The 15,521-nt window shown below is 42.3% G+C and overlaps 1 protein-coding gene across 3 annotated transcripts in view; it reads right to left on the bottom strand.

Annotated features, from left to right (window-relative positions):
- SRGAP1 (SLIT-ROBO Rho GTPase activating protein 1) overlaps positions 1-15,521 on the bottom strand; it is a 229,566-nt gene that overhangs the window by 18,080 nt on the left and 195,965 nt on the right. For all 3 annotated transcript variants that reach the window (XM_090042433.1, XM_090042431.1, XM_090042432.1), the window contains 3 exons: positions 9,594-9,699; positions 4,422-4,646; positions 3,753-3,832 (listed from right to left, as the gene is read on the bottom strand). In XM_090042433.1, coding sequence (XP_089898559.1) covers positions 3,753-3,832; positions 4,422-4,646; positions 9,594-9,699 — 411 coding nt within the window. The remainder of the gene's footprint in view (positions 1-3,752; positions 3,833-4,421; positions 4,647-9,593; positions 9,700-15,521) is intronic.

The raw sequence follows: 15,521 nt of genomic DNA, 5'->3' as shown, positions 1-15,521 counted from the left end.
AATCCTCTATCAGAAAAATAAGCCAATGTTACCTTTAGAGACGCTTACATACTTTCTTTTAATTTTGTAAGTACCTAAGCTGTTATGGCTGGATCCAAAAAAGAACTTGGGTGAGGAATTTTGCTCCTTTCTTCTCCCTGCCCATGAGATGTGCCCTTTGTTAGACCATACCTAATACACATCAACAGGAGTGAGTTCAACACAGCAAAAAGCAACCACTTTCATTCTGAAAACAACATAAATGGCCGACTGGTTAGGGAACCTGCATTTACAGTGGAAGACTTAGGTTCGAATTGCTCCCTAGCTTGGAGGGATTCAAACCTACAGCTGCCACTTCCCGTGTGAATGTTCTAACCCGGGGGTGGGAAAAATGCAGCCCGTCGGCCAGATGCAGCCAGCCAGGCCATTCTACCTGGCCTGCAGGGCTCCTAAAAAATGTAGAAAATTAATATTCATCTGTCCCAGGTGCCTGTCATGCAGCCCTTGATTGTTTGCCAAAACCCCGCAAGTGGCCCTTCTCCTGAGATAATTGCCTACCCCTGTTTAACCCATGGATGAGTATATAAAGATAGACATTGCCACACTTTACAGGGTTGACCCACCGCACCCAAAAGAATGACTTAGGTGCCTAAGTCAAGGAAGTGGTTTGGGTCTGTGAATTCCAGTCACTTCTGTTTTAACCAAGGGCTGAAGAAAAGCACGCAAATACAGGAGAGAAGCAGGATTTCACACAGGCCCCTTTTCAACATTTTCCATCAGCTAACTCAGGTATTTTGCCACCTCCACTTAGTATGATGACTATCAACCTATTCCCAGGTGCCTAACTCTCCCATTCACTGCATAAAGAACTCGGGTAGCTTACTTGGGTTTCTGAATCCATTGCAAGAGCTGGGTGCCTAAAAGACGGCTGTGGCAATGCTCAGCATTGTGATGCCAAAGTCCCACTGTGGACCTGTACCTTACATTTTTCCACTGTTGACCAGCCTGGCCATGTTAGCTGCTGATTTCTCATAGGCCTGAAGAGACTTTTTTGCAATTTAACTTTATACAGTAATACTTTCAATAAAAATAACCAAAGTAAAACCAAATCCATTATAGCCTTGAGATTACATTTCAATAACGCAATAATTCCTATGGGGGTATGAGTTTTGAGAGAGGGAGAAAAACACTTCAGCATAAAACTAATCAGATTTACAACATAAAATAAAGATTTACAGTTTTAGAATCTGCTTTATCCAGCTGCTAACAGAGGGCAGTGTATAAGTACTATGTCCAATCAATAGCAGCTGCTTAGAGTCACATAGCTTCTCTCTTACCCACACATGCACACATATTAGTAGTCAGACTCACACCAGTGCAGTAATACATTTTCTGATCAAATTATTAAAAATATCCTTTTGTAGTGGTTTTTCTTGTTCTCCACAAAAAAAATAATTAGTCAAGCCTTAGGTTAGTTGAAAAACAAACAATAAAACTGTCATCCATTCTAATGGTGAGCACTCTGAACAGTTTATACAAGGAATGTTTGTTCACCAGAGCGCCCCAAGGGATGACGAGGTCGAACGGTCACAAACTCCTGCAAGACCGTTTCAGGCTGGACATAAGGAAGAATTTCTTTACTGTCCGAGCCCCCAAGGTCTGGAACAGTCTGCCAGCGGAGGTGGTTCAAGCACCTACATTGAACACCTTCAAGAGTAAATTGGATGCTTATCTTGCTGGGATCCTATGACCCCAGCTGACTTCCTGCCCTTTGGGCAGGGGGCTGGACTCGATGATCTCCCGAGGTCCCTTCCAGCCCTAATGTCTATGAAATCTATGAAATGTCAGGGGGACAAAAAACATTCAGTGAATGACACTGGTGAAGGCCAGCGAAGGCCAATTCACATACCTTCCCCCTTCATTGTAGAAAGCTGCTTATAAAAAGGTAAACCTTTATTGGTGAAAAGACTGATTTAGGACTAGCTGGCTGAAGGCCTCAACAGTTTTATGAACTGGACCAGATGTGCTAGTTATCTTGTCTTCCTCCCTGCCCCAGCATTCCCTGTTTTGTGTTAATGACTATTTCTCTGGTCAAAGTACACGTGACAATTTCATAAAAGTTAAACAAATGACAAAAGCTATAATTAAATTGCTAGCCATCCTCATAAGCCTCAAGCAATGTAATACTTTGTACCACTTCACTTTAGCGAACATGCCTAGCATTCATGTAAAGTCACATACTGGCCAGCATGCCACATACTTGCTTCACACAGTCAAGATTTGCACAGCTGTGGTTTTTTGGATCCCATCTAATATTTTACAGTTTCCTGTAGGATTCAACAGCTTCTGTGGGCTGTAGCTAACAAGGTAAACCAGTAGCTAACAAGGTCCCACTATCCTTCCTTTTCTGCTCGGTCAAGTTCCTACCTGCTGCTTCCTTGTATCACAACCTGGTCAGCGCCTTGGCTCTGACTAGACTCCTGGCCAGCTGCCCCTGTTCATGCCCCTGGCACTGATGACAAGGTAGGGTTCAACTGCTCAGACTCTTGTGAATCTCTGCCTCTTGCAGCCCTGCATTATACTTTCAGTGGAAGAATATACTGATGCTTTCTTGGAAAAATTAGGTGTTATTACATGATAGTTACCAGTCCTTTGGCCAACTCTTGTGTAGGCAGTTTTGCCTTTATATAACTAGTGAAGATGAACCAACATGCTATTCATCTTACCAGGAAACAACCCCTGTCCCCCTGGCCTGCATCTCTCTTCTTCCCTTGGCTGCTTTTCCTGTTGCTGAACAATGAGAGTCCCTCCCTCTCCAAGCTGACCACCGGGGTGCCTATACACATGCAGTGAGGCTGCTTCGATGTGCTGTAATTACAACACATCAGAACAGAGTCAATTAATTGAGTCTGCTGGAACATGGTAATTACTGCACTCCAGCAGACTCCAGTGTCATGTGTATCCGTGTCCCTGTGCTGAGAAATGGCAGTGGGGGTGCTTTAACTAAAGTTTATTCAACAAGCTTTAGTTAAAGTGTCCCGCCACCATTCTTCATCAATTGGGGAGGTAGGGACGTGATACATGAGATGCTCTGGGTGCTTTAATAAGAGCGGCTGTTGGAGCTGCTCTAATTAAAATGTCTCTCTCCTCCGCCCCATCACAGCACCTCTCTAAACTCCCCTGAAGGTTAGAATTTGCCAGCCCTTCCTTACTGCTCCAGATGTGGCAAAGAAACAGACCATATACCATGAAAGGTCTATCTACAGGGAAAATGTGCTGACAGCCATGGCTTTGCTGGTCAAATTTACAACGAATAGCTTCAGTTTGATAGCTTTTTTTTTTTGTATTTTAATGATATCCTTACATCTTCTAGAAGGCATGGCTTTTTAAACTGCATGAAGGCAGTTATCTGAGCTAAAATGTTTGAAGGCACATGTTTAATCAGTTCATCTTGTTAAAAAGGTTACTTAAAAATAGAACGTTACATCAGAAAATAATTTGTGCTGGCCGAAGTAGTTTTTCACTTGCCCTTCCTGTAACCGGGCAAACCAAGGAAGGTGTCAGGAAACAGGTGGCTGAACACAAATGGATCAGAGTGAAAAACAAACAAACAAAAAATACAAGACAAAAAATGCAGGCATAAGGTGCAGAATGCCATGCATGAAATTCTTTAATTTCAACTGAAACAGTGAGAAAAATGGAGACCTTCCTGTATGCAACACCTGTAAAAGTTATTTATGTCAATGGTAAATGTAATAATATAACAGACATACCATCTTCACTGGTGTGAGGCTCTGTGCTGGCATCCTGGTCTGCTTCCTCTAATGTACCATGTTCGCTGTAGGGACTGTCACTGTAGAGATAGGCAATACTGAGCAGATACAGGCAATTAGAGTATGAAGCAACACTTAATGGATACATAAATTTAGCATGAAGTAGGCAGTAGGCTGCCAAGCTTAAAGTATCCACTTCTATAGCTAATATCAATGACATTTTCTTTTGAAGCAAATACTATTAAATATTAATATTTTATAATTAGAGCCAGATGTGATTTCATCTTCAGACCATGGCATGAACACAATTACTACAGAAATGAACATCTCTTCCCTCTAGATACTATTTTCATGTATTTAAATATTATAAACTCTTCCTTATTGGAGACTTCCTTTTCAATAATACTGAAATTAGTTGCGGGGGGGGGGGGGGGCGGCGCGAAGATGACAGAGGGACACGGGGTGATGGGAGAGGCACAGTGAAATCATTAGGCATTGAAATTCTTTAGCAGACCCAAGGGCAACTCCAAGATAGAGAGTATCCATATAGTCTTAATTGTATATTGAGCACCGTGGCCACATCTCATAGAATGGGAGTCACTCAGGTAAAGTGGAGTCCTATGATTATGGACTGAAGATCAAGACAGAAATGATAATATTCTAACTTACCAGTAGTCATCTCCAGCCATACATTTCTCATAAACTGGGCCATCGAGCTCCTTAGCATCTGGAAAAATGGCCTCATGATGGATGATGATAGTTTTGATTATTTCATTCACATGAGCCTGACACGACACCTGGTCTTGTATGTCTGGAACAGGCATCAGGGTTGGACCAAAACAAATGGCCAAGTTGTAAGGATCCATCATGTTTTCATCGCTGTACTGTGAAAGACTATTACAAAAAAAATAGTAGAGTAAAACAGACTATTTTTTCTCTGAGATCATCTCTGTCCTGAAAACCAGATCCTAAAAATGTGAAACATTCTTCCTGGACACTTAGTCTTACACAACATAATGAAACAACAAATGCATTAGAAAGTGCTTTACTTCCTGGCAATATACAACAGTGTGTAAATTTATTGTATACACACTACTATTTTTGTTCATTCTTGCCTTAGATTCAGCTCTGGGAAAAGTTTAAGGCACTTGCTTAGTGTACTTCTCCTAACTGTAAAAGCTATACCTACATACATCATACTTACTAGCATACCACACACACATTTCCCCCCAAATTAGCCATCCAAAATTGGGTAGTAGTCATCCCAAACCATGTTCCAAGCAAGGAGGCTGGTTTCCGTGCTAGCATGAAAGCATGGGGGGCCATTAGAATATGTTAAAAAATATATTGCATCTGTACTGTGGTATACTTACGTTAAATTGCCATTTTAAAATGTACTTCCATTTTGTAAAAAACCCCACAAAAAAAATTAAGAATGTGTGTGTATGTTTTGGATGTGTAATTGATAGCTGAATAATTGCAGCAAGTATTAAGCAGACTAATACAAAATATTTGATGTAAACGACGATAACCATCAGGATAAAGTGGAGGTAGTGGTCCAGAAATGTGAAAATAATATGAATAAGGACTAAAAAAACAGACTAGGATGGAAAGACAACATGTAATCAGTAACTGAGTCCAAAAGATGAGCTCATGTAAAGAATTAAGTGGTAATTGGTGGAAAAATCTCTGGGCATCGATTGAAGTCTGTCTCATGAAAAATAAAAGGGCAGTGAAGGCTGAGCCCAGATGGATGTCTTAACCAGCAACACCAACCCACCCACACATCGAAAAAATTAAAGCCAGTGCCCCTCTTGACTGAACACCACCTTGAAAAAGTCTGCAACTGGCCACCACAGCATGACTCCAAGTGCCGCGGATAGGTAACTTAGTGTAAATGGTTAGTATGGTATGGTATAAATAAGTAAGAGTAATTTTTATATAAGCTGCTAAGTTTGCCTCAGTAATCCATATGCTATGCAATAAACCTTGGTTTGCTGAATCCGTGCATTGGTCTTTTATCCAACAGGGCGATGGAATGGCTGCTGGGGGCTGTGCTCACCTCTAGCCATATGCAGCAGGGACAGAGTCCACTCTTCAGCATCACTTGCTGCCCCCTTGCTGTCACAGCTGCTGCCAAACTGACAGTAGCTTTTGGCTGCAAAATCTGGTGGTAAAATAAATCCAATTCTCCCTTTGTTCTGCCATGCTTTGTTAATGTGCTGTGTGCTACTCTGAGATGCAAACTGTATTGTACATGTGATTACCCTTGTGATTATTCATGTGCTAAGTAAAGTGGTTTTGTGTGGTTCCCTACACATTCAATCCAGGAACAAGGAAAGGGGCAAAGAAGGGAAGATACTTACTAGGGTCCTGATCCCCTCATTTACTAAAAACACATCATCATCTGGTACCATGAGGAAGCACCTGCAACTTCCTGATGGAGATTTTTCTGCTAGGTGGGGGACAGTTCCACTACTGTTGGAAACAGCAAGTAAGTTGCAGAGGAGGGACTAAGATTTTGCCAGGTTGAATCTGAAGCAGGCAGTATGACACTTACAAAGTGAAGCACTGATCCTGTGGAATACTAACCACAGAGGTCAATGAATACTGACCCCGACCATATGAGAGGTATAACCTTTTATAACCCTGGTTAACATGGATAATGGAGTACAGGACCATTCTTGCTAGTGCTGGTACATCTTGTCCTTATTACAGCTACATTCAGGAGAGAGAACTGGGTTGCTGGTGGGGTAGAGTGTAGCTACTAGAATCATGCTCAGGTTTCTTAGGTGGAAAAGGATGGAGGGAAAGAACCTGGATCTAAATCTTTATATTTACGGCCTTTGTGTGTATGTTTGATAAATCACTTATCTGGTGACAAAGAATATGAATGGGACAAGCCCCTAGAAAGGTCTCCCTAACAGGAGACTTTTCAACCTGCTAAAACATCTGTAGACCTAATACATTAATATTAAAGATAATTAATTAGACATTTTAGTTTTCACATCCAAGAACAGCAGTTCCCAAATTATGGTATGTGTACCACTAGTGGTACGCAGACAATCTGGAAGTGGTACGCAGAGGTACACCGGGGGAAAGGCTGCACACAGAGTCCAGCCGTGGCCTGCAGCACGCAGCCTGCTGCACACAGCCAGGAACGCAGCACTGCATGTGGAGCAGCACCCAGCAGGTAAGTGTGCTGGGGAGAAGGAAGGGGTACAGATTGACCCTTACCCTTTCCCCCCACTCCTACCCCTCCACAGACTTACCTGTTAGGTGCGGGGAGTGTGCATGTGTGTGTGTGTGTCACTCCCAAGCCACAGCCCCCCCAGCCCTGCTGCTGCCCCTAGCTCCTGACCCACAGTAACCTGCATCCTGCCAGGGCATGCAAAGACACTCCCTCTCCCCAGACTCCAGACACCACACACACCCCCACAGCCCCCTACCAGACATCTGAATACTGGGCTCTGTCAAGCAAGCTCATGCCGCCCACTAAAGCATCTCTGGACAGGTAAGTTTACACTGTCTTTTTTCCAAGTTACAACTGTTTTATATGGCTACTGTAACTGATAAAACAATGTTTTATAATTACTAAAGGTTTTGATGTTGTTTTAATACGTACTCTGTTACCTACATGTATGAAAAATTTGTTGGTGGTAGCTTAAGGCTGTATCGTTTTGAATTAGTGGCATGCAGTCTGTCAGAATTTGGGAATTGCTGTCCTAAAAGATATAACTGAGTTTTTTTACAGTAAGGGTGGCCAGAATCTGGAATGGGCTTCTAAGAGAGGAGGTGCTGTCACCTAACTTGGAGGTCTTCAAGAGGAGGGTTGACAGACACCTGGCTGGGGTCATCTGACCTCAGTCCTCTTTCCTGCCAGGGGCAGGGGGCCAGACACTATGATCCTTTGTGGTCCCTTCCGACTCTACAATCTATGAATCTATAAAATCAACCCCAAACATATGTCAGGGAGTTGAGAGAAGGAAGGGAGGAATATGTAGACCAATGGATTCAGGTGTGAAAGGTACACTGGAACCAGGAAGCAAAAACTAGATGCATCCATTTTTAGCTCAAAAGCAGACTGAATAAAGAAATAAAAACTGACCAGAAACAGGTGCTGGTATACAATTTCTAGCAGAAAAGGCAAAATATTTAAAAAACTTTGACCAGGCTCCTTTTATACATTTCTTATAAGGAATTTCTCTTTTGTTTTGCTATTCCAAGGTGCTGCTGGTCATCACAAGTTAGTGAAACTCATTTCCACCAACAGCCAGGCTGCTGCTAACTATGCTGTAGGCACTTCCAGAACATGGATAGTGCACTGCTGGGTAAAGTATAATCTATACATGTAGAGACTCCAGCTGGAATAGGAGACCCTCCAGACTCAAGACTTCCAGCAGTACATGAGCTATAGGCAGTAGAAAGAGCAGTCAGGATTCCAGGCCTCTGAGCAGCTAATTCAGATTAACACTTAAAACCAGGTACAGACATTACACTTAGCAGTATAAGTGACTGGAAACCACTCTATGTCCATAACAGAACAGAAATTTGGCACATATAGACTCATTTAAAAATGGTGAAACCTGGTCCAAGATTTGCCACCCGCTGTCCCCAAGGGCAAATGTGTGTTCTATTCGCTACCACTCTAAACTACACCACTTACAGAAAACTATGCGACTTGGATCAATTCCACCTTGGGTTTTTTAAATGTCTGTACCTAGCCTAAGAAGGGTCCTAGGCTCAGCACTTGATTACTGTAGTAAGAGAGGAATCATCAAACCAGGCTCCCTAATAAAAGCATGTTTTCCCATCTTAACTGCTACCCTTCAAAATCCCAAAGAGGTGATGGAAGTATTATCCACAACATCAGAAGAAGTGTCTGCAGCAGCAAGACAGAACCACAGCATAAATGGAGATGTAATGATATGGAAGGATGAGTGAATGTGGGTGGTGAACTGCATTTTGGAGAGTGAGGGAGGCAACTGAGGTGTTATCTGAAGGAGAAAGGAGCAGGAAAGAATGAGAAAAGGACAAAAGAAGGAAAAGAAGGAAAAGGTGAAAAAAGGGAAAATAGAAAACAGAAATTGCAGGAGGCAGGCAGCGCTGCACCAGACAGAGAACATGACATAAGTATAAATACAGTGAAAGTACTGGGATTAGGAAAAAAAAGAAAGGGCAGGGGTAAAACAGAATTTTCTCCCATACCATCTTTCACTTTCTCTCAGTTTTTCCCCCTTTTCCTTTCCTGATAAGCCTAATTTCTCATCGGCTGCCCCAGTTTGTAGTTTGAAAATCCAATTGCCGTACGGCAAAGGAAAATGGGCAAGCGTTCTTTGGCACTTGTGGCTCTATGACCATTCCCCAGTGGACACATCAGATAATATTTGTGATCTGCTCTACCAGAACACTGCATCCAGTAACTACTGGTGGGTGACTGGGTTGTCTGAGTGTGCTCCGTTTTTTTTTCCCCAACATCAGGGCAAAATAAGCCTGATGGGGATTTCTCTCAAAAACTCTGCTTTTAAATCACACAACTTATTTTCAGTGCAGATCACTTGTGTGCAATTCCTTTCTGGTGTTTTCTAGCAATAGATCAAATTCCTTCATTCAAGACAACACTTTCGTAAGTCTTATTAACCTTGTTCAGTTAAGTAGAAATGAAATTTCAGTTTGCATGAAAACTAAGTGTTTTTCTCCTTTCTTTGTTGCAAGTTCTGTGTTAAATGAAACTTCAATGTAATCTTCACATATACTATGGACAAACACAAAGAATTTTTATACCAGCTAAAGAAGTGAAATAAAAATACAGTATTTTGATAGGAATCTTAAGGTACTTACTGGTTGAGGAAGGCAAAGAGGTATCTCATCACTATAAGGACTGACCTGGGCAAAGTCAGGAGGAGTTTGCGGATGTGAAGAGCCCTCTCATAGAGATTATCTATTCCTGTAAGGAAAGAGGTAATATTTTCAGCTCCTGTTGACATACTGGTTTAAAGTAAGATGTAGCCTGTACACTCAACTGAAATGTGACACTCTGATTCTAACACAAGTTCCTGGTCAATCTTTTTACATTTTGGTGGGTGGTGAAAAACAGGGGTTTTTTGCTTTTGTGATTTGGAGGAGGAGAAAGTACTGTTTTAGTAATGAACAGACAATCATGCTCTTAATTATGTCTAGCCAATCAGCAGAGAAACTCTATGACAGTTTTCTAAGCTAAGCTAAAGTAGTCCACAAAATTTCAAATGGAGGACTTTTCTCTCAAGGATAGATAAGTACTATTCAGAATCTAGGAAAGCGTGCTATCAGTTTCAAACAGCGTTCTGTTTAAATTTGCATATTGAGAATACCCTTCCCATCACTGATTTTAAGGCCTTCCCAACATATTTTTCTCTATTGATACCATCTCTTCAGACTCCAGCTGTAAATCTATAGTCATATCTAGAACAAGTTAATGCATAAATACAAAGTATTTGGGGTATGTTTTCCCCAAATCATTTCATTTTGGTCTATTAAAATGTGTTCCTGAAACAGGCAAAACAACTCTGATCAGGACTGAGGGCCACGCAACATCAGTTCCTAGTCCTCCCAAACCCCCACAGTAAATGTTATTTTCTTCATTGTTAAGAATGAATATGTGACTTCAAATGGAAGTGATCTTTCAAAGCAGCTAACCTCTGTTTTGAATAAGAAATCCTTGAACCCTTCACTCAAAATATTTTCTAAATAAATGACGCTGCTAAAAGCAATTTAATGTTTCAATAAAGCTCTTAAGTCTACCAGAAAATAATAATGCAAGTCACATAATTTAAACAACATTTTAGTAGAATTTTAGTGTCATGCTACCTAATGGCAGTGAAATGGATATTTGCTAACATTCAGAAACAGGGAAATGAGGAACAGGAGGTGAAGTCAACAGCTAAAAAGCATTTGTTACAGAATACAAGATATTCTCCAGTAGCCATTTCAAATAGTCATCGCCCTCAGAGGTCAGTGTGTGTTAATAGTAGATAGTTCCCGTTGCTTGTTTTATACAAACTGGAACTGATCTTTAGATGTGAAAAGTTTGTTTATTGATGTTTAAATATTTCTCCTTTGTGGAAACCCAGCCCATCAATTTCTAGGCTCTAATATTTTTGTATCATAAGCCAAACACAAGCTAAGCATCACAGCATCAAGATTTGCGTTTATCTTAGAAAAGTTCTTCCTTAAAGATAACCATTTGTGTTTTGTGATCTCAGGGTCAACACCCCTTTTCCTGCATCTGCAGAAATTATCACAAAAGTAGCACTGGCAGCAGAACTTATATGGTGAGGAGCAGGAGGATTTGAGATAAGGTGGTAAAAAGGCTGCGTACATCCTGCACTGTATTGGCTCCTTGGGTGTCTTTTGTGCCCAGGAAGAAATTCCCATCTCCCCCTTCCCTCTCTGTAAAGGCAGACATGTTTTACCTGGGGAGGGTACTACGGGCATTTATATACATATATTGTCATGCTGCAACTCGCCAGATATCCAGCACATTGGAGCAGACTCCATTAATTGAGTCTGCTCTGCACATGAGCTGATGTGCACTGTGCTGCACTGCTTGCAGTTGTATAAGCGGCAATATCCGTGTCAGCACACAGAAAATGATGGCAGTCCACTTGTGAACTAAAACAGTTTCGACGTGTTTTAGTTCAAAAGCATGTTGCCACCATTTTCTCAGTGCTGATGTGCATTTTGCCACTTATACAACTGTATGTGCCGCAGTGCAAAGAACTTTTAAAAGCGCCTGGTGCTGCAGCGTAAGCACATGTACAAATGCCCTACAGTGGCAGCAGTGCTGGGCATATTTTTAACTCAGTCCCAGTAACTTTGGTCCCAGTTGTGTTGCTACTAGCATGACATTAGAGAAAGCACCTCCTACTTGTGACTCTGAACGTTGTAAAATGGTAAACTTGCGGCACTTACCAATTTATTCTGGAAGCACCTTGTTTCCATTTCCAGTGTAGATAAAAGACATTTTTACCTGAGGATCTCAAACATCAAGGGCTAAATTATGACTGCTTCCATGGTGGGGTGGAAAGGAGGAGAAAAGTGAATGCAGAAACCCCTTTGGACCCAGACAGCAGGGATTCATAACTCTGCTGCTTGCCACATAGGAGGAAAAGGAAGCGTTGCTCTGTCTCCAAAGGTTATCTTGCCAAAGAAGGTGTGTCTGATACAGGCTGGGCTTTTGTGTCCATAACTCAAAGGCCATCAGGTTAGTTAGTGAAGGGAAGTACTGGCTGTGCTAGTGCCAGGTACAATATCTCTTCCTTTACAGGATTTACACGTTGGAAGCCTTCTTTACCTTGATTCTCCAGTACCATAATTCAGTCCTACTTCCTCAACCCTGTCAGGTACTTGACTATCCTGTGCTCCATTCTTTCTTTGGGTGGTTGTATTTTTACAGGCCATCCTCTGAATTCACTCAATACTTACACAAGTGATTCTCAAGCATTTTAGACACAAGGAATCCCTTGTTAGATTCAAGATAGCCCTCAAATTGCCAACTCTGAGTGTTCACTCATTTTTATACACCTGCCACCGCTGTCCCTAGTTAAGCCTGGCAACCTGCACACCTGCTCCCTGTAGCAAGAGCCCCAGGGTGAATGAACTGGAGGAGGAAGGAACAAGGATTTGTGCCAAACCTGGCACCCTGCACAGCTGCTCCCTGCAGCCCCTGGCTGGCATGATACAGGAGCTGTCCAGGAGCTTCCTCCCACCCTGGACTAGCTGGGTACAGCAGGAGCAGTAGGAAGCCAGTGGTTCTCCTCTTCCTCATCTGCTCCCTGCTCAGTCCCCTCAGGTTTCCCACTGTAGCTCAAGGCTCCAGCCATGCAACCATGTGAGGTATATTGTAGAAGAGGGTGTGCGACTGTGCCACTGCACCCCCCCGGAACTGCCCCTGAACATGCCTGAATAACCTGCATCAAAAGAATAAAGGCAACCAGAGGAGGGGAAGGAGCAATGCAGAAAAAACAAGAATTAAATTTAAATGAAGACAGGAATATATCCCCTCTAAAGCACATTAAGAAAACATCAGGCAAACTGAAGGTTTAATTAAGCAATAATCCCAAAGTAGTGAAGCGTGCAACAGGTAATAAACAGTCAAAGATCTCTCTACAATCTTGCGTGTTTGAGAACAGAAGCAGCTTAAAAGGAAACCCCACAAAATGGTCAGCACATGGTAAGTGGATTTGGTCCTATGTATGGTTAGAGCTTATCAATGGAGGTCACAGCTTGCTCTCTCATTGCCCCCTAGTGAAGTAAGACAAACACCTTCCCTTTCTGGGCCCTTGACTTTAATACCCCCCTGAGGCTGGGAGCAGGGAGCAGGGATCAGCTGACTGGTTTGTTATTTGCCAGTGCCAGGGCTGTGGCAGGCTGCAGTGGCACTACTTACCTTTCGCTTAACAGCTAAGTGCTCAAGGTTGCTTTTTGTAGTGAACACACTGCTGTCCATGTCTACCAGACGTTAGGCAAAATCTACCAAATGTTAGGAATAGACTACTGCCGGAGGCAGTTCAAGCACCCACTTTGAACGCCTTCAAGATACATTTGGATGCTTATCTTGCTGGGATCCTATGATTCCTGCTGACTTCCTGCCCCTGGGGCAGGGGGCTGAACTTGACGATCCTCCGGGGTGCCTTCCAGCCCAAATGTTGATGAAATCTATGAATCTATGAAAATCTGCCAACTCCCGACAGATCATGGGCTTCCCAAACACCAGCAATATGGCAACGCTGGTATTTGATTCCCAGTCCCAAAATCGCACCTCCTGCCATGCACATGCACAGGAAGTGTGCTTGTTAGGATCACATACTGGGTCCCAGTGTCTCTACCTGAATGTTTGCCAGGGCCTAAGTGTCACAAAGGGACTGCATTTTTTCCCAATGTGAGTGTAGGTCAAAAATAGGGGTGTTTATACACATGCTCCAGGAGTTGGAGGGGCAGGAGAAAGCACTTTAGAGCAGCTCAGAGAGTAGCTCCAGTGGTGCTGTCTTTATACCCGATTCAAGGCTGCACATTAGGAGCCTTGATTATCTTGGAATCTAGAGTGCCCAGAGAGGAGGCACATAGCTGCACTGACACCTGTACTGAATTCAGAACAAAGCTTAGTACTTACAGCAACTTTCACTGTTGAACACAGTGGGCTGTGGTGGTGGCACCCACCTTCTGCAAAACAGCCAAGTATTTAGGGCTGCTCTTTATATTGAATACACTGCTGTCAATATCTACTGGGCATTGGGCAGAATCTGCAAATTCCTGACATACGGGGTTCTTAGGTACAGTTTAAATACCTCCCATCACCAATAGAGATGGCAAAAAACCTCAGACGGAAGTTGTGTGCACCTAACTGGATGGTTTCTGCTTGCAAATACAAATCTCCATCTACATACCTAGGAAACTTTTCATGCCAAAATAGAGACATGTAGGTGTCCAAGTGCATTTGCAACAGAAGCCAAACACCCAGAAGCCAAAACTTATTACTCATTTTGCACCCACTGAATGTCAGCAGGAACCTGGCTACAATACTGTATATATAATCCTTGTTATGACCAATCTGAGGTTGACACAACTTGCACAAATACATGACATGACTGAATTTGGCAATTTGTGCTTCAGGTTCCATTTTTGTGGCTCATGGACACTCTTACCCAACACAGAGGCGTATTTATTAATTCATTAATGCTGTTACAGTTTTCTGAGATCTGCTTTTGAAGGATATTATAGGATGTCAGAGTACTGTTACTATCCAATTAAATACCCTATCACTATCTCTTGGGAAAAGAAAAACTTACTGCTACTTTTTGCTGATACATTTTCAGGAAAAGTTGACAGTTCATAATCTAGTATTTTATTTCTGAAAAACAGGGCAGTATTCTAGTAACACAGCAAAACAATTTCCTGACTTTCAGAGGCAAGGTAGTTATGCCTATAGGGAAATATAGACTGCTCTCCTCAAGGGATTCAAATAATGTAAGCCAGAAGAAAAAATATGCAAGTTTGTGTTCACAATGAACACCTGTCAGTGTATCAACTCCAAGTTGAAGGAGATGGATGTGAGCATGGGAAGGCTTACAATAACCAACACATAGGCTAAATTTTCTGTTTAACAGAGGTGAGCCAGATGCTGCATTGCATAGTAAAAATCCATCATAATTCACAAGTTCAAGGACACACGCTTAGGAGAGAAGATGCACTCTCAAAGCAGTGAGGGCATTATGACTCTGGAGACCAGGGTACAGTGAAATACTCCTTTACTTGCCTCAATCCACCTTGGAAGGAGATGGGGAGGACAAATGTCAGAATGTATACCTCCAGAATTACCCCTTGGGACTGACAGCAGTCGTAGCTATCCTTCTGCTCAGGCTGAATTACAACTGTACGGGCCCTGTTCAAATTATAGCTGGATAGACATTTTTATGGCATGATAATTAATTTGTGCCTGTGGCCAATCTAAATTTATTGCATGATTAACCGGTTAATTGCTTGATAAATACTTTGCACGTGTGCCTGGTCTTTGCATGTGTAGTTGGTCTAAATTTACTGTGTGGTTGAGAAGTTAATTGGGTAATATATGTAACATGTGGCAGGGGCCTTAGAAACACAAAGAAGCCCACAATAGTATGGGCTTCGTATGCCCCATCCCTCCTTGAAAACTTGCTCTGGAGCAACAATAACATGGCCTCAATTTAAGCTTAAAAGGTTTTAAACAAAAACAAGATGGCTCTGTAACTATAG

Source organism: Crocodylus siamensis, chromosome 4 (genome assembly GCF_052110815.1).
Source record: "Crocodylus siamensis isolate JL-2025a chromosome 4, ASM5211081v1, whole genome shotgun sequence".
Taxonomy (NCBI): domain Eukaryota; kingdom Metazoa; phylum Chordata; order Crocodylia; family Crocodylidae; genus Crocodylus; species Crocodylus siamensis.
This window is presented reverse-complemented; position numbering and strand designations above follow the sequence as displayed.